Source organism: Drosophila mauritiana, chromosome 3R, assembly GCF_004382145.1.
Source record: "Drosophila mauritiana strain mau12 chromosome 3R, ASM438214v1, whole genome shotgun sequence".
Taxonomy (NCBI): domain Eukaryota; kingdom Metazoa; phylum Arthropoda; class Insecta; order Diptera; family Drosophilidae; genus Drosophila; species Drosophila mauritiana.
Window position 1 is genome coordinate 7611721 of NC_046670.1, and position 27365 is coordinate 7639085.

Consider the following 27365-nt stretch of genomic DNA (forward strand, 5'->3'; position numbering starts at 1 on the left):
TCTGGGCGAAATGTATGCAAAACTCTTTACCCTACTTCCGAACAATTTCCTCAAGCATGGCAATTACCACAGGCCCACCTCGCCGCCCGAATACGTCCCATTTTTAACACTATCCCTCCGCTTGACCAGCCCAGAACGCAAGTCTTAGTTTTGTTCAAGTTTGGCATGAATGACTTTAATGCCATACACCAGGGAGAGGGGGTGCGAGATAACTTGGCATAAATTATAAATGCTCTAAAGGGGAGAGTTCTTGGGCCAGTTAGAAGATACGAACGATAAGCAACCGTTGTTAAAAAAAAAGACCAGCAGATATATCTCATTTCCGTTGCCCATTAAAATGCTAATTGATTTGATTGTTACATTTGGGAATTAAGGTATAACTTTTTAATGATATTGTTTTTATTGTCTTAGGATGTAAATATGGGTGGCACCACCATAGCGGCCACATCGGCTACCCAAAACCCCGATGACGATGTGCCCAGTTGCAGTTCGGGGGCAAAGCGCCTAAAGTTGGAAACGGAGGAGGACTTCATTGACGTGGGCATTACGTCATCGGCCTCGAGTGTTGGCACGGACAGCAATCATCCCACTCTCAGCCAGGAAACCTATGTGCCAGGAGCAACCTGTGTCCAGCAGACGGAAATCGATTCCGAAAATGAGGCTCTGGTGGTGGATGGCGATAGCCCAACGATGTTGGGTCAAAACGAGTCCATGAGTAAGTACCAGTTGAATTCTTGGGGGCCCAGCTTTTTTATTGGTTTTAAATACTGCAATCACATTGTTTTTATTTTCTAACAACTTTTAGCGATAAGTTTTTGGGAATTTACGACTTTGACTTGCCCATAAAACAGACAATGTCTGTGATTATGGTATGTGGGTAGCATATATCCCATTTAAATCTACAATTGCTTTGGCTCGAATTAAATAATTTGCGACATGCGGCTAGTTATTCCTCCGGAACGATCACATTTTTAATGATTAATAACCGAAATTATTTGGTAATCGCCAGCCTTATGGAGGCAGGCGAAAATGTGGTCTACCAACTTAACTTGCCTCTAACTGAGAGCATGTCGGTTGTTATGAGTTGCCAATTGCATGTGGGATGTGCAACGATTGCAGCTTGTTAGCTCATGCGATTTGCATTCGCGAACGATAGAAGAGGAGGTGGTGGAGGGGGTGAGGCCAGGTGACTGCAAAGCAGAAACATTTCAAATTTGTTTAACAATTAACCAATCGAAAGTACAAGACGTTGAAAAGTAGGCAACGAGCAAAAAGCAACCGTATAGCAGCCGTAACAGCAGAAAAAAAAAATGATGTGAAATCGCGACAAGTGCAACGTCAGCAGATCGAAGTTGCATGTTGCTGGTTGCACGTTGCCGGCGGAGAAGGAGAAGGTGACCAGCAGGAACAGCTCCGATGGCATCTGCGACTTGACCAGTTTGCTGCTGCCCGTTTGGTTGGCCAAATTGTGGCACACTCACTGATTGGCCTGCAAATTCACTGGCGAACGCAGCTAATTTTGCCTATGTCCCCGTTCCATCTTGTTACTGCAAAAGCGCGTCTGTCGCTTGATAACGTTTTCATTTCGACCTGATGTGGCTGTTGTGTTGTGGAATACTACCAGTTCGACTCCTGTCCAGTTCCCCTTCTTGGGAGACAGTGATGCCAGTTGGACAATGGAGAGTGTGGGAATAGAAAAGAAAAATATTTTCTGAAAAATGAATAGCACATTAACAAGAAATTTAATATCTGAAAGACTGTAAAAAATGCTTCCCATTTTTCTAGTTTTATAGATCTATAGTACTTTTCTATCTATCTATCTATCTATAGTACTTTTCCTTTCCGAATAAATCCATTTTGGCATTACTACTTTTAGATTTCCCAGACAAACGCAATCCAGTTTACTTTCGACGCAGTTGATTATGTTTGGTTCGCTTGTCACTTGGCGTTCGGTTTTTGTTTAGCCTTCGCTTTTTGCTTAGCATTTAAATGCCACAAAAACCCAATGAAAGCCGAAGAAAGACATGAAAAAACTCAACGAATTGCGGCTCATAAATAATTTTTATGTGCACAGGGCTTGGCCAAAAGACACAGCTAATTTAATCAATGAGCTCACGTGTTGTGGCTACATAAATTGCCAATCCGAGCGGGCTGCTCTCCTTGTTTTGATTTCGTAATGCAAACCGACATTTATTTGCTGTTTACTACTGTGCCGAACAAAATGGGAAATTGTCATGAGTCCGGAGTTAGACATTCTACTGTTGTAATTCTTTGAAATCAAATACTTCTTGTGAGCCAGGCGTAACTAAATTATTTGCCTGATGTTTCGCATTCGACGGCATTCCATGGCCAGACGCGAAGTACACTGAAAGAAACACATATGTTATGTAGTCTGCTTAAAAGGTAAAGCAAATATGTCTAGTTATGTATATTTTCTTGTTGTGCAAACGATAAGTGGATCAGGGGAGAGCTTAATTTTATACAGCAGGAGTGTTTTTTCTTCGCTGCAATTGACCACATTTTTGCCTTGCCATCATTCAAATTTCCTAGTGCGTGCACAACTTTTTCCCACTTAATTGTCTTGTGTAACACGGAGTGAAACAATTTCTTAATTGGTGCCATTCAATTGGGACACGTGCCAAATGTGCAACTTTCACATGAGCCAAACATAATGCAGCATAACTGAGGCGAAACACTAAACGATGCCATTACTCCACCCGAATTAAATATTCATTAGCCCAACCCCGCGTAGATCATAAGATCCTTGTCCACTTTGTCAGCGGAGCTTGTGAGACATGAAAATAATTAAACCAAAACACTTGTTCAACATACGAGTGCCCGTATATAAATCGAAGCTCTCAGGGAACAGCGGCAAAAAAGTATCTCATAGAATACAAGTTAGCCATGAGATACAATTACGCTGCGAATCTTAGCAGCAAATCAAAACTGCGAACAAAAACTTTGATTGGCCACAAAAATTCACACAGCCACTGGTAATTACAAAACAAAAAAACAAAAAAAAGAAAACAAAAATAAATAAAATAGTAATGCATTCTCGAATGCCAATCATCCGTAGGCACACGAAAAATGTGCGTTTCGCTGAGCATTCTGAAGAACTCAGCCATCAATTGCATAGGCTCGGTTTGCTAATGGTTCCATTTCAGCCCAACTGGCTTAAAGCCCGGACTTTGGCGCATAAATTTACACCTTATTGGCCCCCATAGCGCCCATAGCAAGTACGTGCCGCGGATTTGTGGTAGCCCGGCTCAGCATTTCATGTGGCCAATTGCAGTTGGCCAATTGCACTTGTCAGCCGGCCGGCTCGAAGCTCGAAGCTCTAAAATTAAAGTGGTTTTGACTCAAATTGGTTAATCATATTTGCAATGTGAAAACGAAACGAATCCGCTTAAGAATTTCGCTTTAAATCGGGTGGCTTTGCATTGCTTGGATTTAAATGCGTGAATTTTTAATTGGACATCAAACAAAAAAGGAATAGTTGTGATTTACAAAATTATGCTCTGATTGATTGATTATCTCAATTAAGTGTATTTGACAAAAAGATTTCAATTGATTACGATTTTTAATTTTAGTGTACTGAGAATGTTTCATTTTGTTTAATTTATAATAAAAAATAGTGGTTTAGTGAATATTAAAATAGTGAACTGTGAACTGGGCTATGATGAATAGAATTTCGTTAAATTTATTTAGTGACAGGAGTCGCTGGCTGAAAAGAAAAACTGAAAATAAGTGCCCTTCAATTACGATTCGTGTCCATAACGCACCCCTAATGATCCCGAAAAAGAACATACTTCACGCCACTTTGGTGCATGCCTTTTTTTAGTCATTCCTTTTGGGGTGTTGCCCAGTCACTACATACAATACATTTTTTAGAAGAGGGCTCCACCAGGAAGAGGTCCTGGTGCAGAACCATCTGCCATCACGTTTTTGGTCATTAGCTAAATGTAGCGTAAAATTGCTGGCGTTTCCGTTAGTTCGAGTCGCATCTGTGGTGTCAATTTCACACATGTTATGAGCACTTTGCGGTCGCCAGATTGATGACTCTTTCGAAACGAAACGGAACCCCAAAGTCCTTGTCCTTGTTATGGCTAATCCCCTGAAAAGTTCCGGCCCGGAAGTGCCAGAGAAATGCCCACCGACCGACCGGGCTTTAATTTAAAATTCATGTGGCAAAGCCAGACAGAAATCTCTGTGTGGCGACAACAAATCATGACAATGGCAGTGAACAGCGTACAAACACAATGATGACCACGACTGCACCTCATCAAATGCAATGCGCTGGCGAAGATAATGATGAAGATGGGCGACACGGCCAGCAGAGACCACCGCTTGAAACCAAAACCAACCTGGCCAGAAGGCAGACGCAGCGTTAGAAAGGCCAGAACGGGTATTGTAGGCATACGACAATCATTGGATAAAAAGTGCGATCGATTGCGATGCGCACCGAATTTCAATTGGCTGCAGGAGCCTACCCCATCGATCTTGGACTCCAAGTGGGGAATACAGTTGCCACTGCTGTTAGCAGCTTGCAGCCTGCAGTTGGCCATCACCATCGCCAGCTGGCCACGAAAGGAATTGGGTTATGACCTCGAATGCGTGTCGCCACGGGCAATGCCTCAATGCCTCTGGCTGGACCCACTGGCTTTCATCGAACCATGGGCTCGTGATTGAGCCGTTTGGGCTTCAATGCGCGGCAGTAAAAAGCTGAAAGTATCTTCAGCATTTTTCAATCACTATGCCGAGCCCCGGAATCGAGGAAAATGCCTGAAAAATTCAGCCTCTGGCATGTCTTTTTTCGAATCTACAATTCTATTGTCTTCCATGTCACAGGAAAAAATACCCATCTCAAAATGACTTACATCCCGCTTATCAGGCATGCCAAAAATACTTAATATTTATTTTTAAGTAGTCCTAGATTCTCTAATCGGCATTACAAATGTAAGAAATATAAAAATTCTGGTTAACTACCCAAAAATAAAAAATAAACCAGATAATATGTAAGCCAAGATGCTACTAGGAAGCTGTAAAAAAATCAAAATTCAGAATATTTAAAAAAAAATAATTTAAGAGTAAACTTTTTGGACATACGACAAAATCTGTAAAATAAAATAAAAAATATGACGGCCACACAAAAACTCCGAGCTTCGACGATGGAGTGGTGCGATCGAAACTCGAGACCCAAGTCATCGATACCCACTCCCGCCGTGCGCCCGGAACCTACTAGATGGCAAAAGCCAGGACCCATGAGCCGAAATGAGTGGGCCAACTTCTACAAAACTTACCAAGTAGATACAATGGTCCATAACGAAAGATTGCAGGGTGGAAAGCAGAAGCGAGATAGGTAAAACGCCATAGAATCGATCGTTGAGATGGTAGTTTTCTCAACCATAACTCGATCCTCCCTTAGCAAACCTATTGTTGAGAAGCCTTCTGTGGCAGAAGTTATTCCTCTAAGGGAAAACCCATATCGTCTGAGTATGCCACGCTGGCAGCGCCAAAAGTATATTCCGCCGCCACCGGAACAGTTTCCCTATCGACCGCAAATCATCGGCCAAAGTGCTCCTCCACGTCCGGAACATGGTAGACCCGTACAAAGGCCAGTGGTTCCGTGCTGCTTCCAGCACGTGGATCTCGAGAACGAGTTTTGGTCTAACCTGCGGTTTCCTGTGTCGCGGAAAGCACTCACAGCCCGTCCCAGCAAGAAGATCTATGAACTGGCCCGGCCACGCCAGTATCCACAGAAATCCCACTGCTCGGTGCCCAACAACGAGGAAGAGGTGCCCAAACGTCGGAAAATGTCGCCGCGGGAGTGGCGACATCATCTGCAGCGACTTGAGTTCCTTTCGAAACCAAATCCTTGGGTTCTGGCCGATTTACTGTGCTGCTGTCACTCAAATTGACCAAAAAGATTACTCCTTAGATACAGATCACTTACTAAATAAAGTAGATTGACCTGTAGTTAAGAATTAATCGGATTGATAACACTGGCAATTGTTTCATTTTAAATGCAAATCCAGTTATGACCAAAGTTATAACTTAAACTTAATCTTAATAGCTTATTAATAAAAAGTAGGCGTCCTAAATCTTTCGAAGGAGTTATCCCTCGACCAGACAGTCGTAAGATAATACTTTCAAAATTTAAAAAGAGTAAACATAAAAATTCTTAAAAAATATTAAAATGAACAGTGAAGCTTTTGGAACCCACTTGGGCAAAATAAAGACTTCTGAGCCATCGATAGCCCCCATAAACTCCTATCATGAATTTGTTGAGCAGGAAACATTGTTCGTAAAACCCAAGGTGCAAGGGCCGCCGCCCTCTTGGGCGGCATGGTGCGAACGAAACTCAAAGCCCGTGAAACGTGTACGGCCTCGTGAGTGCCGAAAGTTGACCCCGTGGCAGAAAAATGGTCCGATGACCATTAGGGATTGGAAGCACTTCCTTGCCTGGGCTGCTTTCCGGGCAGGGCCTAAAAATCCACAGCTCCAGAGACCTGCAAAACCTTTCTGTGCGGCCAAATACTTGCCATGTGCCCTGCAAAAGCGCCAGCTGGACGAGGATGAGTTGCGGGAAAGAATGTTGATGTTGGCAAAGCCCCGAAAGATCACCGAGAAGTATAACACGCCTGACCTACCGCCAGCGTACTCCCCGGCGATCTCTTGGGGCAAGCCACCGCATCGCGATCCCGGTCGACCCTTCAAACCTCCTTACGTTCCCGCCTGTTTTCCAACCGACGAACTGAAGGCGGATTTCTGGGCCCAGCTCAGATTTCCTGTCCGGCAGGCAGCCCTCTTGGGAAAGATCACTCCCCGCATCCAGTCTCTGGCCAAACCACGGGTATATCCACCTACTCCGCACTGCCTCATTAATAGAAATGTGTTGCATCCGCTGGATGTTCAGCCGCCACCACGAAAGAAGTTCACCCACCGAGGCTGGCGGTTGCACCAGATCCGACTGTTGTACCTGTCCAAGCCGGTTTCTAGAAATGAAACGATATTCTTCTAATGTAACATCTAACAATCCTGGGTGCTTCCAAGCTGCTCTTTATATTTGTCCAACGCGAAATAAATTTATTAAAGTATTTGACCCTTATATTTTGTTTGAAGTGTGTTTCTTAAACTATAAAATCTATGTAAACTATTTTTTTTACAAGTAAAGACCCGAAGCATTAAATCTCCCACCATTTGGAAGATTCCAATCATTAAATCTCCTGCCATTTTGATTTTGATCGTTTTATTTATATATTTTATAAAACCGAGGGCATTTATTACCAAAACGTGTACTGGTTCTGTACGGCGCGGTTTTATTTTCAAAGGCTGCATAGGTAGGCGTTTTTTTAGTCATCAGTATGATTTTATAAATCAAACGACTGAGAACTACTATTTTATTTAAAACCGTTGCCATTGGAGCACAAAAATTTGATTTGTTGCCTTAGATACAGTTAGACCCCTTGCTAAATTTTAAGTGATTTTAAATCAATAATCGGGTCACCATGAGTATGATACAAGATGAGACCAAGGCCAGCGTAATCAGCGTGGTTAAGCCGCCACCGAGTTGGGTGGAATGGTGCGAGCGGAATGCGAAGCCGATCGAACGTCGTCTCATCCAGGAGAGGCGCTACCTTACCAGATGGCAGATTCCCGGACCAATGAAGAAGGCGCAGTGGAGGGAGTTCTACGAGTGGGCAGCCTCCAGAGCCATGCCAAAGGAACTACCAGTGCCGGTCAAACAGCCCATACCCTGTGTTGCCAAGTTCTTGCCATGCGCCAGAAAGCCACGCGCAATCGATCCGGACGAATTTCAGGAGAAGGTCGCCAAGTTGGCCACGCCACTGGAGCGGAAAATGACCCCGAAGCATCAGTACATCTATCCGGTCCAACCCTACTCCCCAATAATTGTCTGGGGTCAGCCGCCACTCCATGACAAAGGACGACCTTTTAAGCCCCCTAATAAGCCCTGCTGCTTCTTCAATGCCGACATCGAGGACAAATGGTGGGCCGAGCTGCGCTTTCCCATCCGCAAGGCTGCTCTCAAAGCCAGGATAACTCCGCGCATCCTTAGCCTGTCGAAACCAAAGATCACGCCTCAGTTCCCACCGCATTGCTATCATCCGGACCATATCTACGACGTGCTTAATGTCAAGCCGCCACGGAGGAAGAAGTTCACTCCCCAGGGATGGCGTCTCCACCAGATCAGATTGCTATATCTTTCGAAGCCTGTGTCCCGGCCCGAATACGAGTATTTTTATATCTAATAGCGTGGCATATAGCGTCCATAATGTTTTTGATCTAAAGTTTATGTTTGGTGTAATCTGTTTTCCAAATTCAATATTTTCAAAGTTAATATTTTTTTGAATAAAAAAAATATCTGAAGAACAATGAATCTTCCATACTGATATATGCTTTTACCTCCAACTTAAATCGCAACTAAACAGCTAACTGCAGCTGGATCCTTGGACTTTTGCAAATCCGTAAAAAAATTAACAATTTCACGCAGATAAGAATCGCAATTTATATGACTTTTTATGGCTTACAGTAGCCGGCAATAACAACAGCGACAAAAGCGAAATGTAATCTAAGCCTGCGAATCTGAGAAGGACGAGGAGAGCCCGGTGGCCGGGAAAAAAGTGCCAGGGAGCCAAAGATCCCAAGAGCCACTTAGTCATGGCCGGCGCATTACAGTCAAAGGTGAGGCCTTTCGAGCCGAGATTCCCTTCATTCACTTCGCTTATCGGGCGTAGCAAACATGCGTCACATTGACTTTGGCACCGGGCCCAGGGAGCTAGGATCAAGGTTCACAAATGATCATCAGTCAAATCAATTAGATAATTGAATGAATGATTTGTGAAATCCGATTATGCTCGCCGGATTCTTATTCCCCGTCTGCTGCCGAGCTTCATTCTCTGCTGCTTTTCTTTTTTATTTTTTTACTTCCCGTCTCTCGTTTTTTGTCATATTTGGCTTGGTGCAATTCCATTGTTGTTATTTCTTTGGGCCTTTCGTGTCAATTGGCAATATGAAGAGGGCTCAGACGAGGCAAATATCACCAGCAAGCAGCAGCAAATCAAACAAAAGCGAACATATTTATTGCAATCATAAATACAACTGGAGCGAGCGGAATACTTACTATCGATAGTATGGGCTGAAGTTTGTTTGGAATAATAATATATATCATATCCGTTGTGATTGATGTGCTATTATTCTTAAATATATGTTTTTATAATTCAAACATTTTTGTGTATTAATTTTGTTATTACAAATGGATTTAATAATTGCAAAAATAATATTTTAAATATATTTCTAACATCTACCAAGTACTTTTCGCATTTCAAACCATTTGTTATCCAACCGATTCAACTGTCACTCGCTAATCATCAGACTTAACCCAAGCTAGACTTAATCCATCACGCTCAACATTTCCATTTTGCCCGGTATTTTCCAGCCGTTTTCCCTTGCCCCTGGTTGACAGCTGAATTATGCTAAAAAGCGAAACTTTGTTGGATGTTTTTTGATGTTTTGCTGCAATGCCACGACGTTTGACCGAAATACATGCCAAAAAGCAGCAACAAGCCAAGAACGAACTGCCAAAAAAAAAATGAAATAGGCGAGGAAAACCTCTTCTGGGCTGTGTGAATTGCCTTGGATTGAATTTTATTGATAAAACTTATGGCTAAAATCCAAAGTTCAGTTCAATAATATTGCATTGCCGTTCGAGTTGGTCTCGTTCTCGTTGTAACAGTAAAAGTAAACCCTATCACCAAAGGAGCCAGACTGCTTTTGGCCCTCTCTCTTTCGGCTTAAACCGCTTGATGAGCTGGGGACATGGCCACAATCTTGTAGACAATTCCTCTGGCGACTGTCGATGGCGATGATCACTGCACCGACTAGACAATAATGTCGATCATGGAGTGATGATCATCGGATCGCCTATGATGATGCTGCCGCCATCTGTGCGTTGCATACCGAAATAGCGGAGCGCCGGGTATTGTCGCCAAACACCAGACAAGATACAGATACACTCGTTGCGAACAACAGACAACTGGGGAAATAGAACCAGTGGAACAACAAAATTGTTGTCTGCCCGCTGATCGCAACTTTTTTGAGCCTGTCTTCGTTGTTTATTTATTTGTTGTCTCTGTTTTATTTATACAACTTACAGTTAGCCGTCTAAGTCGCTGGCATATAACCAGCGAAATATTTAAGTTTAACCCTAGACAAATCCTTTTTAAGTTAAATATGTTGGCCATAACTACACGTTCTAACAGCAGACGATCCTTTTAGTTTTTTTGTGCAATATGGATATTGCTAATGAATTGTATCATAAACTTTTAAACTTATATTGTGGTACTGAACATATTGTGGTTTTCTGTTACGTGTACTGGCGGGTTAAGAATTATAATATGGAAATATTGCACTCCGCATATTTTTCCCTTGGCATTTCGGCGGAGTCTTGGCCACGATAAAAGTTGAACTTGTTTGTTGCTGCCACTCCGCCATTGTCTTTGGGGCATAAAAAGTAACACGTTGAATGCGCAAATATGGTCATGGCACACATATCGATAGTTAGGCGCTGGCAAAGAATTATGGCCAGGAAACCTAAGAAGGTATCCCCGTCAGACAGCCGTCAAAGTACCCCAGGCCATCCCCATTAATTAGGCATTTGGGTTGCGAGCCATAAAATTGTGGTAAATGTAACGAAACTCCCATTTTAATGTTTGTTTTTCGTTATACATATATATTGGGCCAGATGCTTGTGGATTTCGTCCAACCGCAATTAATCAATACCGAGTCAACTATAAATTTTCCCCCTCCTCCTTGCAGACTTCCTCGGTGACCTGAGCGGCATTTCGCCGATGCGGCGACGGCACCACCCGCGCGGCACAAGACGAGGACGTCCGAGGGGCAGCACGCGGCGCGGCGGCGGACACGGCTCGATCCCGCGCGTGCTGACGCCGACGCAAGCGGCGACGCCAGCGGTACCGGCCAAGGCGACGCAGGCAGCGGCGGCGGGAACGTCTTCACCCTTACCGCAGCAGGAAGTAAGCGGCGGTGGCGACAATGCCGGCGTCCCGCTCAACGAAGATGGTAAGTACACTTGCAGAAAATATGTGCTAAAGGAGGTTCAGCGAAACTTCAGGAGTATAAATTTGAAAAACAAAAAGTAGGTTCTGTATGAAGGAAAGCTATCTAGCTTTGGCAATCTGAAAATTATATACTTGTTCAAAATGTCATGTTCGTGAGCTAAGTTACTAATCTTACTAAAAAACACATCATTTACCATACAGCAAGTATAAATTGAGACATGTTTTTAAATCAACTTATTTGCGAACTAATTTTTTCAGTGCAAGTAACTTTCCTTCCGACACGCAACTCTCACTCCTCAAGAAGTCACCACTCCGCAAGGATTTCCCCTCAGTTGAATAGAGTGTCACTTGTCGCTAATCGCTTGTCATAATCACGTTTATCGCTGCCTTTTCCGGAACAAGTATTTTCGGTTACTCAGGCCCCTCCCCTTGTGGTGGTTTTATCTCCATATTGCTTTGTGGTTGATCTACCGGTCGTCCCCCTTTCGTTTTTTTCAATTTTTTTGGATATGTCTCGATTACAGCCCGCAGAAATAATGCCTCCACTTTGTGGTACGTGACAATTTTAACGCAGTGCCAGGCGTTTTTACATTACATAACATTTTCAATATTGCCCCCTTTAAGTAAATACCTAAATCCAGATAAAGCATTCTTGAAAGTTCCCCCCTTTCGGTTGGCTGCAAGTCAAGCCAAATATTTGTTCAGAGATTCACATCTGCCTGCATTATCTTTTCCACTTCTTACTTTCTGACTTTTCATGTAAATTTGTGGAAAAGACAACTTATTTGAGTATTACTTCCTTACCCATTTAAAAGAACACGTTACGGTTCTCACAGATTGTTGCCAATTTGATTCATAACTCAGCAAAGTAATTCGCATCTGTGAAATGGTAAATTTCCCCAATTTATAGTCAAACAAATTCGTTTAAGAGGAGATAAATCCTGCAACAATGTGGCAATTTTCAGTTGGATTTTCAGGCGCACGACAAATGATAATTGAATAAATCCGCTTAAAGTCCCAGACACCAGACGAGTGGAGCGGGGTTCCACGTGACTGGAACACGTTCCGTAGCTGTTGGCCCAAAATGGAGACATAATCGCAATGGCAAATACGCAACGTTGCATAAATTAAACTTGCCCAGTGGAAGGAGAAGGGCCAGAATGTTTCGGGGGACTTTCGACAATTAAAAAAACCACAATTGCATGCATTGCCGGGGCAAACAAGTAAATGCCAGGATGCGATGAAACGTGCGGTGGAAAATGCCAGTGGAATTAGCAAGAAAGTTGCTTATCCTTTGTTCAGCTTGATCTGCTCGTTTTTCATTCTTCTAATGGAATCTGATAACGTACAGTTTTTGCAGTTTTCAAGGGCAGATGCAACATTTGTATTACTAAACATTTAATTTGTTTAATTATAAATGGTGTTGAGATCACGGAGTATAGGCAAAATAATAATACTAAATAATGTACAACTTTTACTTTTTGCAGAGTATCGAACAAGCCCCTCCGGACAATCGCCTGGAGTGTCCTGCAAACGCGGACCAGGACGACCTCGCTCCAAAACCGCCACACCAGTCAGTCGTGGAACCCGCGGAGCTCCGCGTGCCCGCCGACCCATGGGTCCATTGCTGGTGCCTCTGGGGCGAAGTCCGGATGACACGCCGCCTGGCAGCAGCCCGGCCACCAGTCGGGCGCCCAGTCCTTCAGCGGGATCTCATGGTGCCGTCGGTCCAGAGTAGTTACCCAAAACAGTTAAATTTGTATTTGAATTGTGAAAAATAATAAAACAGATCAATGTAATTATTTATTTTGTTTAATTTTTCACAATAGTAAAACAATTTAGCTCTTATTATCATGATGGTTAAGGATTCATTCTTTAAAAAGATTGCGAATGCAAACATCCTGGAATTCGGTATACAGCCAAAATGAAAGGTCACTAAACGAATTCTTTTTGGAAATATATATGTTAGACATTTTTTTTCACTTGGCAACCATTTGCATTTTATCGTTTTAATAATTAGTACAAAAATAATGACTGTTGCAATCATAAATTAATAAACTTGTAAAACTGTTGGAGAGCTTCCGTTGACACTCGACGCGTTAACCCGACTTGTGATCGCATCAAGTTCGTTGGCCAAGACTGTGGTACAAAGGTATTCACGCATCAGCCATCAAAATAATTGCAGACTGCGGAAACAAAACCATCAAATGTGAGGTGTAATAAAAGTTTGTTTCGAGTCAAACAAATTTTAGTTGTAATCAACACCGCCGACGCGTCGAAATTAGCGCAACAGTCGAGCATACGCAGCCAAATAAAACTGGTAATTAAATTAAGGAAAATGGGAAAACTCTGGGAGAAGACCAAGCTCATAAGGGCGCCGAAATCATTGTCATTCGGCAATTAGTTACGCTGCGTGATTCCCGGTACAAAAGGTTTCTCCAGCCAGCAGTTTACGATCTGTATTAAAAGTATACATATATCAGTTTAATAACCGCGGACTTATGTTAAGGCAGCAGTCTTTTAAACTAAACAGGACACGCTTCTGCGCAGACAATAACACAGAAATACAAAAATTAACGCAGATAAAATCAAGCTTTTCCTGCTTTTCATGCTTTTGTTATTATATAAACAGCATTGAATTTATAGAATAAGTATACTTTTCTATGCGGAATTGGTAAAATAAAAATAAAGGCATATGTAGTGTCCATTTAGATTTCGTGATTATAGGAATATAATAAAATAAAATGAGATAATAATTGATCAGGATGCATTACTTACTTACTCACGCATATTGCTTACTTTTTTCAAATTTGTTTAATACATTTTTTGTTTTATACATTTTAATTATTTGAAATGTATATATCTAAGAGTATCTAACCATCGACCACATCTCATTAGCTTTTTCTCGCCGCTCGGGCTTGAAGTGGCTTGGCATTGAATCTCTAGGCATCTTGGACTTCTCAATATGACAATTCTTAATATTCCAACTGCAACTTGTTTTCCTTTTTGTTGCTGTTTTTTCTCCGCATCAGAGTCGCCGGCGGCCAGTTGGCGACATTGGCGGACTGTCATAAGATTCACGTTTCGCCCGTAGTCGCTGCAGTTGGAGAATCCGAGAAATGTTAAAAGTGTGCATTTATGCCAAGTGGCATCTGAGGCGGCGTCGGGCAGCCAGTCGTTTACCTTCCTCCCACTTCGTCCCCCTATGCATCCAATACTTCTTGGGGGTACTGCGCTTATTAATTAGCAGCCATCTCGAACTCGAAAACAAACTAAAGCGAATAAGGCCCAGGAAGTCACATTATGATACCCTTTTTTATCTTTTTACATTGTTTATACCAGAAGGAATATTTTTAAAATTGTTAGATCTTTTATTATCCTAATAGCATTTTATTTTTTACTTAAGCATTTCTTAATGTTGCTGTTCTTTAGCAGATTCATCATATTTGAAAGGGTGATAAGTGCTTCGATTTCGAAGATAACCAATATTTCTCGTTTTTTTCCTCAATAAAAAATCACAAACAGCATTTCAATCGAAGTTGTCTGCTGCTGCCTCCGAAGTTGTTGTGGTTGATGCAGGAACTGAAAATTGTTGAAAAGCCGGCCACAGGTTGGTCTGCCTTATTGGAAGGAGTTTGGAGCTTGACCCAGCCCGTGCTACGTAAACAAACTACCTTGGGAAGGATCTTCTTGAACCGCCTAAAAAATGGAAGTTAATCCTTTCTGCAGCTGCTTCCGAATTCGCAGCGGGCACAGCCCAAGAACGAGCTCAATCCCTTCTTGTGAGTTAATCCAGCGAAACTAATAAGCCGCAGAAGCCAGGCTTGAATCCTTTCCTGCCATTCTTAGGCGTTTTCTTTTCAACAGAAGCCGGCAAAGATGTTCCGTGGTCTATAAATCAAGACAATAACCACGGAGCGGAGACGAGCGCAGATTGCATGGCCACACCTTGAAAAAATAAGCAAAAGGATTTAATTTTCTTCAAAAGCAGGCATAAAAGGGGGGAAACCCAAGTTCCACTCTTTCATGCCCTGCCTACGCATCGGATCGGCTTAGTCCTTAAGTTCTATGCACGGGCATCTTCCAGGCTATCCTTAAAAAACGAAGAATGTGCAGGCTGCTCTAGTTTCCCTTCCACTTAACGAGAACAGAAGAAAGATGGGATGAGTTCCCTCAAAGGACTGGAGAATGCTATTCATCTGGCAGTCTATTTTTGGGAAATTAAAATGTCTACTCCTACTATTTGTCTGCGAGGGCACGGCCTCGGGTTTGGTACATCCTTGGGTTTTTTAGGGGATTCCGAACATCCCTGCAGCGACTATCTATCATATGACCCCATCCCCACGGCCGGATGGATGATGAATGTGCGCGTTTGGCGTCTCTAATTCAATTTATCTTACACAAAGTCAACGTCTCTCTATAGCTCCGCATAATGGATATAATGACGGTGCGCAGAGTGAACTTTGTTCAAGACGCAGATGTCCTATGATTGTTTTTTAGGCGGCTGTTGTCAATGTCAGCGGAAAATAAAGTGCTAGACCGGAGAACAACACAAGCTGAACTGAGAAGATTTTGCTTTAAGCCAGCCCCCTTTTAAAGTTCGTTGTCTAAGTCATTTGTTTTTACAACATTTTGGCAGCGTTAAGCCGGCGAATCGAAATTCCGCAAATGTTTTAGAAAAACGTAAGATATCCGCCGCCCAGGGAAACATCCGCCCAGTCAATGCAAACAATTTTAATGTAAATATTTGAAACAACATGCCATGACTGTTGTACTAACATAATGAGCTCTGCTCTTCAACCTGTTAAAGTTCCTAGTCAGTTAAAAATAGTGCAGACGAGACAGTCATCTCTCTAGCTTTAAGTCGCCGCGGAAAAAACTTGCCCGGGAACCGAGTGGAAAACACGTTACCAGCTTTAATGCATCAATTAAATTTTTTTCTTTTAATTATTTGTATCTACTGCTGCAGTTGGTGGCTTTTTATTCCTGCTACTCCTGTCAGGCAACATGCTGCGCTCTGTTTGTTTTTCTACATTTACTTTTTGCACAAATTGTTGCCTGCTTGGGGCATCTTGGAAGCTCGTGTTTAGTGTTTTTGAAAGCCCGGCCAACTCACTTGTCCACAGCTTCACTGTGTGTTTATTGATATGTGTTTATTATTGAGTTAGTTGTGGTTCACGTCGGTTATATCGGAGATACCCTAAACAAAGAGTATCGCCCAAAAATTACAATTTAGCTTAATCCTTTGGAGTATTTTGGAAAAAATGTACAAATTTATGATAAACAACTTTCTTATTGTTGTTATCTAGTTGATTAAACAAAAAATAATTTTAATGTTCGGATCTTCTTTTACTTACCATTACATAAGCCTCTTATTAACTACCGCATAGCTAGGGTATATCCCAAATCGACTATTCAACGCTTATTCGTTTTTAACTTTGCTTTTGGTTTTTATTACCTTTTTTTTGCAGAATTGTTAATAAAAAGTCAATTAAGATGAAAATACTTGTTGTGGACATCTGGAACTTTGATTTTCCTTAATGTGGGAAACTTTATAATATTAGTACTATTTTGAATCGACTGCAGCAGCAAAAGAACTCGAATGGAATATCTTATCTGTATTGTTGTATTCAATGCAGGATAATTCTTTTTTTTTCCAGAAGACAGAAAGAAGCAGACCACCCTATCACTTGGCCAAATTTCAATTTGCTCAGCTCCCTTGAACATTTCGCAATTTAACAATTACTCAATTCGGTTGCGCTCCCCAAGCTGGAAACCTACAGGCAACGCTTGTGTCATTAACATATCGCATCCTGTTGATCTGCACCACGATCCGCAGATCCCTGAACTGAAACCGAGACTTGACAAATATGCTTTCAGGTCTAATTATACCCAAGGAGCCAGACTGGATGAGCATGCTCAGTGAGCAGGAGCCGGCCATGTGACCCCGTTTCGGGGAGACCCCTTTGGCTTGGCCAGTTTGCATCTGGTTGGTCTGTAATTACGCGAAATGAAAATGTGAATGTCAACTGGCGAGGGGCAGTAAAAAAAAGGTAGTAAATTAAATTGTATTAACATTTTTCGTATATCTGTACGTCATTTGCTTCGGGTTTTATTCGCGTGTGAACCAAAATTTAGTTTCCGAAGTGCTTAGCATCCGGGCCGAAAAAGAAACGATGCTTTAAAAACTTCAGAAGCGATGAAAACATTTCAACTTGGTTCACGCCCTTTCGCCAAGCTATCTATTGGGAAGAACTCCTATCGGCCGTGATGATCATGTTTTTGTAGCCATTAAAAATAGAGAAGAAAACATTTGCATATAAAGCAGGCACAAGTCCAAGTCAATCGCAAGTGTTTAGCATAAGAGTTAAATCGAATTAGCCACTAATTTGTATTTGTGTGGCATCTCTACTGCGGCCATGTTTTTGTAATTAGTTACGCCTGAAACCGTTCGGAGCTTTGGCAACCTGACTCCCCATTCCGTGCACGTAAATGTGGGAGGGAGTTGGATTGGAAAGATGCGACTAAAGGTCTATCAAAGTCCTCCAAGTCGAAGGCGTCAATGTGGCGCCACCTGGGCCCACATGCCGTGCAATTTCCCTTTGCAGAATTATAAGTACAGCCAACTAATGCAAGACAATACAATAATGTAAGCAATTTCTCTAAGCAATTTCATTTCGGGGCATTTCCTCTGGTTGGTTTGTTTACTTGTCCACGGCTGCTTTCATTGGGGAAATGTTTGCGTGTCCATTCAGAAAAGCTTGCCTGCTTACCAACTAATTATGATTTTATTAACATTTTTAGGCATGACATTTTGGCAAAAACAGTGGGCACAACTAGCCTCATATCAGTGAATATAATTTCTTTAGGAACTATATCGTTATGGACAAACTATGAGCTTAAAATTTATCGTTTTTTTTTAATTTGTCAACCAATAAAATAAAGTTAGGTATTGTAAGAGTGAATATTACATACATATTTACCTGAAAAACCCCCTTTTACCAACCATTGTGCAGAGTCATCATACTTTTTGGGCTTGTGGTTATTAGAGCGTCTCTAGCTAATGACTGTTGGAAGCTTGCTAAAAATGGGTTTTCCTGGGAATGGCAAATGAAATTCATAATTTATATGATAAAATATTAATGAACAATTAAATATTTCAGCAATCTTCCCAGCCCAGTCATTACAAGACCCAGGGAAACATTTTCCTGTAACCTACGAAAGAAAAAACCCGAAAATTGCCAAGGGAACGAAAATAAAACAGAAATCTGCAAAATATCTGTATAAATTAAGCATTAAATGAATGACATTACTGGTACAGATAATTTCCATATAAATTATATACACTTATGTTCAACAACAAAAGGCGACTGCTTTCGATGCTGAAAAGCTGTTTACCCAGATGATGTCGCCGCCATTGAAGAGGTCCATGATGATGATGGCCACACTTCGGGCGACAATGTCTTCGCACCTCGCGGCCCTGCGTGGCCCAAACCAAACTTTCCTAAAGTGTGAACATCACACAAAACTTGGATCCGATCCCAGCTGGACACGCGCAAAAGAAAGTGCCAGGTCGGCGGAGCCTTGTGAGCACCCTGCGGACATGTAAAAGTGATTCGGGGTGTGGCGGAATCAGCGAGCGCCGGTCATGGGTTTGAATTTTTCGTTTGGACTTGGGTCTGCGTCTGGGTCTGGGTCTTTAGGTCTGGTCCAGACTCGAGGTGGTGCCTCCGATGCTGATGATCGCGGTGGCAACAGTGACACCCCGGCGATTCCAACGTGTGGACAGTGATGACGACACTTTCTTTTCCCCGTAAACAAAGCTTACACCGAGAAATACACAGCAAGCTACTTTTTTAATTTTGAAGGAAAAGGACATATCAAGTTTTTGAACAAAGTATTTATAACAAAGTATTATTTAGCTTTTAATCATTAAAACACAGATCCAAAAATCCTAAAATCTGAAGTGGTCTGAAATAATTTCAATAGATTTTATTTTTTGGATAGATTTATTGGATAGTTTGCATATTGGACAAAACCTGACGAATTTTCTTTCTGTGTGAACATTGGCCAGCAGCAATTTGAGAATTCTCAAGGCGAAAGTCGCTCAATGCGAAGTGCGTGTGCAGGGGGCGTGGCAGCAGCCTTCAACGTGTAGTGCAAATTATGAGGTGTTATGTCAATGCGGCCATCCCCAACCCCGTTGAGCCCCCAAGTGGTCCAACTTTTCGTGCACCATGCTCGGCGGCGTTAAAGTGCCTGAAAATGCGCGTTAAAAGTCACACGACCAGGCGCAGATTGTGAAAGGTCTTCGCCAGGATGGCCGGTGCGAAATTAAATTGATAACGCCCCATGAAAGGGAAACCACAGGGAAACGTAATTATCAGCTACTGAACACTGATTGCGACCGTCCAGCATGGAAAGCGTGGTAAATTGCCCAAAAGGAAATGACCCAGCAATTTTTTAACTTTGCTAAAAAACGTGCAATAAAATGTATTATTACACATTTTTGGCTCCATAAATTTGTGAACATACATAATATCCAAACAATTACTTCTTCAACATATTATATATATCTATATACATTTTTACCAATTAAAAGACAAATTACTCGAGTCCGTAAAATTTATTCATATTTTTTCATCACTACATTTAAATAATTTATATTTCATTATTATTCTTGCCTTCTGACCGTCCATGTTCGTCTATAGATAGATCGAAATCGATTTGAAAATAACTTTGGGCCGGCCTTCTGGGTTTTTCCTGGGCTCTAGGAAGCCCCATCGAAAGCCAGTAGCCAGCTTGTGCATCTCCTGCTGTTTTGTAGTTATTGTCATGCTCGTTGTTATTGACTTCACTTGCAGCGGCCGATGTTGCAGTTGCAACTTGCAGTGGCCGATGTTGCCGCTGAATTCGAAGCTGCAACCATCATTGAAGCTAGTTCGATTTGTGGCCGTGCGGACGTGCTGCATTTTATGAAATTGCTTGTTGTTATTATTATTGTTATTATTAGTAGTATTATTTTATGTGCTTGCCTCTGCGCCTCCTGCAATGTCATTTGAAGCTTGGCGCTGGCGCTTGCCTTTAGCCACTTGCAACTTTGCAACCCGGTTGCCGCCAAGCTCTCACGTCCTTCTCCACAAAAATATAAACATAACAATCATTACAAGTGGCTAGGCAAGCAACAGAAAGAAAAACAAAAACGAAAGCTGAACAAAAACTATTATTGGTATTGATGAGAATTATCTTGACTTCCTGCTCCGCTTGCTGTTTCTGTTGTTTTTGTTGCCGCTCAGTGGCGTCTTAAGTGGCGCTAAATGCGTGCATTTAATATAATAAATCTTTTTCAGTTGGGCATTTTTGTTAGCTGGGATTTGGTGCCGCTTTTTAAGCCATATTTTGTGTGGCCAGGCACGTACGCATTAAATTTTGAGTGGCGTGAAGTGAAAGGGTCGACAGCCTGTAGAAGCGGCTAGGCTGGAGCTCATATCTTGGGAACGTTGACGCATAAGAAAGGCGATAAGTCTGGAATATAGCTCTATTATCAAGCTTACAGATGCAGTAAAAGCTTATCTTATTGATAACTGCTTCGGCTTATGAAATGGGGTTAGAAAGTAGTTACAGGGGACTTAGCGAGATTTGACTTACTTTTACTATACGTACTATTCTTTTGCTTCATCACAGTTTACTTTGACAATTTTACGCTAAGGAATTCTTGGTTCGCCGCAAACCTTTCCAAAGACTTGTGAAATTCCGAATTTCCATGCATCCTATATCACGTTGACCTCATCTCTGGACGCCTTTCGCAGGATAGCCCAGCAATCGATTGCCATACCCTGACCGAAGTTTGTTGCTTAAGTCTTTTGTTTTTCGCGGGTTCAAATGCTTTGGCATACCGTTAGATTCGGCGCCCATGCATCATCGGACCATCGAAACTGGCAACTCTTGTGGAAACACATTACACGGATGGAGGAGTTGTCGGGAAATATATGATGCCATTGTTGTGATATTTCACGCTGCTACAATCGACGCGAATGTAAACAGAAGGCACACACGCACAATAGGCCAGCGGAGAAAATGTTTGCGCCTTTTGTTGCGTTTTTCCTTATTGATTTCTGTTTGTTTTGCCTGTGGGTCATAACTTTGGGCCAGCAGCAACATGAGGCGCAAATGTCAACGCATTGTCTTCAAGTTGCCATGAATGATGGTCAGGATTGCAATGGCAATCCACAGCAGCCGGGGTAACAGAAAGTCCCGTGAAATCAATTGAGTCACGTTGAAGATGTTCCGCTTTCGGGGCGTTTCCAGTGTTAACGTGCGATAAACGCCCTAAATATCTGCGACAACGATTAATTGTGGAGCAGTGGACACAAAGACGGCATCCGAGTGAATGAAATATGTATAAAAGGGAAGTTTGGAGAACCATTGGTTAATGTAAAGGTGTACACTAATACATCCTGACATTTACTATTTCGAAACTTAGTTTGAAAGGGATTTAAAAGAATCGGGAAATTATACTTGCGAGAAACAGAGATCCCGATGAAAAAGTAGACGAAGTTGCATAATCTAAACATACCTTTTAAATAATAATCTTTAAATATTAATAATAACTTAGTTTTGTCCACTTATTTAAACTTCTAGGCAGAACATAGATTGACAATAAAACGATTTTTGTAAGCAAGAAACAATGCTCGAATTAGTTTTAGCTCCAGCAATCGGACTGTTCGTGACCCCCAAGTGGGTTTATGCACAGGAAATATTTAGACCAAGACTGTCAGATCATTTCCCTTGAACTTTTCTGCTACTTTTCCAACTCCTCCGCCGAACAGTAGGCATCTGCTAGTTGGACAGTCAGGCGAAGAACAAAAGACATACCAGCAGAAATAAACAAAAACCGAATACAGTGGCAAATATTTACCAAGCCCCGTCCGGGTCCCCCTCAACTTGAGTTTCCTGGGAAATTGGCGCATGCTGTGCAGTGAGTCGCCGTCAGACGGACGTAACAATATTCCACATAGTCATGGCTAGAAATTGCGTTGCTTTTGTGTGCAGTTTCTCCGTTTTTCGGTTTTCACGCCGTTTGCGACGTTTGCGATCAGCGATGAGGAGGCATTGCAGTTGCCACCGACTCACGCTGAGCCCCTTTGGACATCTCTTTATCTACGAGAAAACCAAAAAAAAAAGCTGGGGAAAAAGTGTCAACAGCGTTTGGCAGCTACCGTTCTACGTTTGGTTTTTTTTTGGTTCGCCTTTCTTCATATTTATTTCTGCGGCCAACAATTTTTCGCCGCCTGCTTATCTGATCCCACTGAGTCATGCAATGCCTCTTGCCTTGCATTTGAATTATGGAGATGATAATGCGTTCGAATCGGGATTTGCATTCGCCGTAGTGCTCAATCCTGGCCAGAAACGCAACTCAAAGCTGGTCAATTAAGTGGCATGTACTGTCGGACATCACCACTTGACCACAGAGTCCACAGCTCTGGACACGCTTACACTTCGCTTAATTGAGTTTATTAGCCTCGCAAGAGGTACTTGCCTGCCAGTGGCCTGAGAAACGGGCAAAAGTAAAAATATTTTCATATATAAATTCGGTGCGGACAACGATCGGCTACCTTGCCGCCGAAGTAACGGTAACTTCAAAAATATTTCCTTTACAACTTGTCCAATTCTCCTGTCATGCTCGGTCTCCTTCAACTCCCCCAAAGTCCCCCAATCGCCCTTCACCTGTTGGCCAAATTAATGACACTCGCTCACCGGGTTACATATTTGAGAAATGATAAAAAAAGAGAAGGAAAATGCAATTTCTGAAATAATTAAATATGAAGGCCAGCATTTCTTTTGGGCCACGTCTCGAGGAAGGTTCTCACATGCTACGGAAATTTAAAATAACTCGCCTGTTCGTTTAATTTTTGGGTCAACATTTTATTTGCAATTAGCTGAGCCAAACATTTAAAATATGTAAATTGATTGCAGGCTTGTTGGTTTTTGGGAGCTCAATTTTCAGGGGTTGGAAATAATTATCCAGTGAATGAAAATTATAAAGGAAAAATTAAGTTATGACGGTTTCTCGAAATAAATAACCGCAAGGTTTAAGATCTGAATAATTGATAGTTGCATAAAATAACTAAACATATGATTATAATATAAATTATTCATATTTTTAATTATAAATATAGATGATACATAGTTATTTTATTATTATACCCTTTTGCCTATAAATTTATTGTTACCTATTATTAACTATGGAAGTCATATTTAATTCAATAATTGTTGTATGTTCTTAATCCGTATGTATTATATACATGTGTTCTCTAAATATTAATATTACTGAAATCCAATATATAATTATGTATATTACCATTCTTGTTATAGAAAGCATTGCAAAGATTCAGAAAAAATGAGGAAAAAGCTGGGTCAATAACCAGGTCACTTGAAAATCTTCAAGGGAAAACTGTCAGGTTGGCAACTCATTTGGAGCGACAAATTAATGAGTTCACTTTAAGCCAAAGAATGCTGCAAATAAAAAATAGACAAGACACTTGCCACTTGAACCCGTGCTCTCATTAAGCCTCGAACCGACACACATACAATTGCACGGCAGCTGCTTCTGAGATTAAAGCCGCCTTTGAGTGGCTGTTGGCCAAGACTGCGACTGAACTCGATGGGGAGAAAAGACTCTCACTAGGCACTTAAAAATTAACGCTTTTGACAGCCAAACGGACTTTCAAATACGCAGAGCCACATGAAATACTAAAAAAAAAGAGCAAAGAGCCTAAATGCCATACAGACTTCCCGCTCAAAACTCTGGGGATTGTACGTCTGGGACGAAGCCAAAGCGCAACAAAGTGTCAATGCGGCTTTGAGGCGAGTTTAACAAGATTGGCAGCGACGGCGGTGGAGATGGCCAGCGAGTCTGAAGATTTTCTCATAAGGTGCAAAATCTCTCGACATCATAAAACCAAGAGTTGTGGATGGGAAGGGGGTTAACGACGAGGAGACAACAGAAACATGCACAGAGATGAGCATCCATAAAAACATACGCGAGTTGGATTTCGGTGTTACATATATTTTCCCCGAAGCTCCTAATTAGCCAAAGCCGGTTCTTTCGGCGGTTTCTGCTTAAGGCTTTGGTTTTCTTTTTTCGGCTGCTGCGGTGGCCGTTTAATATTTTATTATTCTTGGGTCCAGCCCCCCTCTCGGAATAAACGAAAAACAATGGAGCAGTAAAAATCTGGGGATAATAAATAAATTAAGTCTTTAACGATGACAAGAAGCCAGCTCAAGGAGGGCTAGCGGCCCTAACATCTCAATTAAGTTGTTCAAGCTCATTGTTTTCAAATTTTTGGCTTAATTTTCGTATGGTTATAGCCGCTTTGTTTTTACATTGCGTCTTCCGTTTTTTTTTTTGCTCAGCTCATTTTAGTCGAAATTACGGAAATTCGTAAGCGGTCGTGGTAATTTCAATTCGAAAATGGTTTCTTAAATGCCCAAATCAGGTTACTAACCCTAAATTGGAGGAATACAGATCTTGCCCTTGCCACTCGCATTGTAATCATGTCTTAATTAACTAATTAGCTAATTTGCAAACAATTAAGCTAACGCTGGAAAGGAAAACAGAAATCCTAAGAAATGTTTCTGCAAAGTTGTCGAGTCATTTGATTGCAGATTGCAGATAGGAAATTGGACAGCAGCTGCCGGAGCTGAAAATATATTTATGGACAGTGAAATTGTTGGAAAGTGAGGTGAGCAAACAGAAAATATTCCATTTAATGCATAACATAAATATTTGTACATCGAAAGAAAGAGTGAATGGGAGATGTTGGTGTAAGAAAATGGAAATTAGTGTCTGAAAATAAAATGGAAACATTAGAAATTGTGAGAATATGCAGAAATACTTTCGAATATGCATTTGCAAAATGTGTTAGTTTTCTTAAAGCGTTTTTGATAAGTAAACATTTTAAGTGCCGAAGTATATTATCTTAATAATATTATTGTCTTAGTATATAATTAGAAACTGAAATCTCTTTCTTCGTAAAAGCCTATGTCTTTAGGCCCGATAACATTTTAATTGCCGCAACTAAACCTTGTTCATCGATAGTTCCAGCTTCGCCTTGTTTTTATTCGATGCTAAGACCTATTCATCAACTTTGAATATTGTTGCAGAATTCAGTTCCCACGTTTCGCAAAAAGAAACAGAAGAGAGGAAAATCTAAAACTGTTTTATAACTGTACTAAACGAGAGCCATTCACTACGGCCTGAGAACATTTTGAGCTGTCCACCTGCAGCAAAGCAACATCGCACAAAAACCATAGTGGAAAGAAGATCTCTGTTGTTTTCATCCCCAAAAAAATTGGTAGTGGAGGCGAAGAAAAAAGATCTACGCATCAAAACGCGAGTACCTGCACGAAAAGCATTTCCAAACAATTGAGTTTTCGAATGACAGTTTTCCTTTATGGTAGTTGGAAATTGGAACAATGCACTTGAAGCCGGAGCCGGTGCTCTATTGCCGAGTATCTGAAAAAACAACGCTTTTTAATTACTACCCAAAAAAAACAGAAGAGACGCAGCTGCAAAAAAGGAACATGAAAAATATTAAATTTTGGCGCCCCAAACTGAAAGCAAGTTCGTTGCCTGAGTCTTTCGTTTTTTCTACCCCTCCTCTGATGAAGGAAGCGTTTTTTGGGGTCTCGATTTAACGCTTCTCAGCTGACAAATGAGCAGCATATCCTGTTGATCCTGTTGCCAGGAAATAATTATATTGCTGGTGCAAGAAACAACATTAATTGCAAAAATAATTAAAAACTCATAAATTAGCACATGCAAAAGCACGCAGCATAACAAAGTGCAAATTTAATTATGGCCTTCATTAATTAATTCATTAAGAAAGAGGAGGCAAAAGGCAGCCACAGTGTTTTTTGCCACTAGCTAAATCAATCAACGCCAAATACAGGCAATCGAGTGAGTCCCTAAGGACGTAATCTGATGGAGTTGCAACCGGTTTGTCTTCACTCCTTTTTGGCATCCTTAGAATACATTATGCAACGGCCGATGCCACCGACACCGGGAGGTGGACTCCACTGTCCGCCCTTCAGCTTTCATAATTTATGGATTTTATATGGCGTCACATTCGCCCTGCCGCCGCCATTCGCTGACAGTTTTTGCCACTGTCGGACATTTTGACAGTTGCAGGTTGTCATCGTCCAGATCCGTTCCCCATCCCCCTACCCACATCATCTGCTGGTGCTGTCACTTGCAATTGCAACTGATGCATTGCCAAAAATACGCATTCGTATTCTCATCTCAACTGCCCCTCCGCGGCGTCATAAACTCAACTGTCATTTCAATTTCCCCCATGATGGGTGCAAGGTGCTCCGCATAAGGCGACCAGTCAAATGTATGATTAAGTAATATCCGAATGCCATAATTTTACCCTTTTCGAATCGAAAATGGAGGTTTGTGGCTTAAGTCTTTTGTTGCTGAGTGAGTTTTCCCCCCGGCAGATAATTATGCGAGCATTGCGTAATGAAGTTGATAAAAGCGGGGAATACGAGTTTGCGGCTGATAAGGCGTACAAATTATATACTTAAGCTATAAAGGGGTGGATATCTTAAAGGATCTCGACGCTTACCTTCCCATGAGAAAATGGAGCTGTTCCTTTTAGGTGAACATGCTATCATAGCTAACCAAAATAATATGTATTTATGCAAATTATATTTACATCTAGTTTAGCGAAGCAAGTATACACCAAAGGATTACAATAAATTAAACGCATTAAGCCATCTCAATTAACTATATTATCCGAAACGAAGTAATTAGGTTTAGTATAGAATGTGCATATGCTAAAAAGCATATGCTTGTGTTTAAAAGTAAACTTTAAGCTTTATTATATAAAACGTTTATTACAAAGTTTAAAGCCGCATTTAAAACAAAGGTGTGAGTATCAGTTTCTCACACTGTTTTATTTTAATTGTATATATTAACATAGGAAACTCTTTCAGCTGCCTTTGCATCTGCCACAAATGACTAATTTCAACCCTTTTCTTGTGCTTTAAACGTTGATGAATAGATAATAAATTATAAAAAACGCTCTGAACATATTTAATTAGTACCTACGAAGAGAACCCGTTCTTAAGACACCTTTCTCCAAACTCGAGAAAGGCAGCTGCTAAAGAAGTGCTAATGCCAACTACCATCAGTGAATAATATCGAGTGGTCAAAAGTAAAATGAAATAAAAAATACAATTAAAATGCAATTTCGTGCA

At 41.4% G+C, this 27365-nt stretch overlaps 4 protein-coding genes across 4 annotated transcripts in view; all 4 read left to right on the forward strand.

Moving 5' to 3' along the window:
* Window positions 1-12898, forward strand: part of LOC117142550 (chromatin-remodeling ATPase INO80) — a 33768-nt gene extending 20870 nt beyond the window's left edge. Inside the window, exons 12-14 of the mRNA XM_033306600.1 lie at window positions 412-715; window positions 10837-11100; window positions 12587-12898. Of these exons, the coding sequence (XP_033162491.1) occupies window positions 412-715; window positions 10837-11100; window positions 12587-12837 (819 nt within the window). The 3' untranslated portion in view covers window positions 12838-12898. The remainder of the gene's footprint in view (window positions 1-411; window positions 716-10836; window positions 11101-12586) is intronic.
* Window positions 4920-5984, forward strand: LOC117142559. The gene is made up of 2 exons (XM_033306609.1): window positions 4920-5359; window positions 5426-5984. Exons 1-2 carry the CDS (start codon window positions 5136-5138, stop codon window positions 5916-5918), a joined length of 717 nt encoding a protein of 238 aa, XP_033162500.1. The 5' UTR covers window positions 4920-5135; the 3' UTR covers window positions 5919-5984.
* LOC117142557 lies at window positions 6123-7099 on the forward strand. The gene has a single exon (XM_033306607.1). The coding sequence runs from the start codon at window positions 6197-6199 to the stop codon at window positions 7019-7021; it is 825 nt and encodes a 274-aa protein (XP_033162498.1). The 5' UTR covers window positions 6123-6196; the 3' UTR covers window positions 7022-7099.
* On the forward strand, window positions 7374-8374 carry LOC117142558. The gene has a single exon (XM_033306608.1). The coding sequence runs from the start codon at window positions 7509-7511 to the stop codon at window positions 8268-8270; it is 762 nt and encodes a 253-aa protein (XP_033162499.1). The 5' UTR covers window positions 7374-7508; the 3' UTR covers window positions 8271-8374.
* Window positions 12899-27365: the final 14467 nt, after the last annotated feature.

Excerpts from the sequence above, each read along its gene's own strand:
- LOC117142559 (XM_033306609.1), top strand. The coding sequence starts at position 5,136 with ATGACGGCCACACAAAAACTCCGAGCTTCGACGATGGAGTGGTGCGAT. Across the intron at positions 5,360-5,425 it reads GGAAAGCAGAAGCGAGATAG|CAAACCTATTGTTGAGAAGC; the intron begins GTAAAACGCCAT and ends ATCCTCCCTTAG.
- LOC117142558 (XM_033306608.1), top strand. The coding sequence starts at position 7,509 with ATGAGTATGATACAAGATGAGACCAAGGCCAGCGTAATCAGCGTGGTT.
- LOC117142557 (XM_033306607.1), top strand. The coding sequence starts at position 6,197 with ATGAACAGTGAAGCTTTTGGAACCCACTTGGGCAAAATAAAGACTTCT.